The following is a 410-nucleotide window of genomic DNA, read 5'->3' on the forward strand; positions in this document are numbered from 1 at the left end:
GTTTAAGACTAAATCATACTGCTACAGACACCAGCTCATAGCACATACTGAGGAGACCCCTGCCAAGTGTTTTCTCTTTCAAGCAGGCCAAGTTCAGAAGAAGGCCTTTGAATGTAAAGACTGTGGACTGAAATTTTCCAGGGTTTCAGCGTTTCAATCCCATCAGCACACCCATGTTTCCAAAGAAACAGTGCAGAAAGCTCGGCCTCTAGAACCGGATCTGGGGCCTCCGCTTCTAGAATCGGAGTTAGGGCCTCCGACTCTAGAAACAGAACTAGGGCCTCAGACTCTAGAAACAGAACTAGGGCCTCAGCCTCTAGAAACAGAACTAGGGCCTCAGCCTCTAGAAACAAAGCTAGGGGCTCAGACTCTAGCAACAGAACTAGGGGCTCAGACTCTAGAAACACAAC

General features: G+C 48.5%; 1 protein-coding gene across 1 annotated transcript in view; it reads left to right on the forward strand.

Annotated features, from left to right (window-relative positions):
• Nucleotides 1-12: 12 nt before the first annotated feature.
• Nucleotides 13-410, forward strand: part of LOC106512444 (zinc finger protein 135) — a gene marked incomplete at both ends in the record, with an annotated part of 1,528 nt that continues 1,130 nt past the window's right edge. The window contains 1 exon segment of the mRNA XM_014001062.1: nucleotides 13-410. Within this exon segment, the coding sequence (XP_013856516.1) occupies nucleotides 13-410 (398 nt within the window).

The sequence above is a fragment of the Austrofundulus limnaeus genome, unplaced genomic scaffold (assembly GCF_001266775.1).
Source record: "Austrofundulus limnaeus strain Quisiro unplaced genomic scaffold, Austrofundulus_limnaeus-1.0 Scaffold6901, whole genome shotgun sequence".
NCBI lineage: Eukaryota > Metazoa > Chordata > Actinopteri > Cyprinodontiformes > Rivulidae > Austrofundulus > Austrofundulus limnaeus.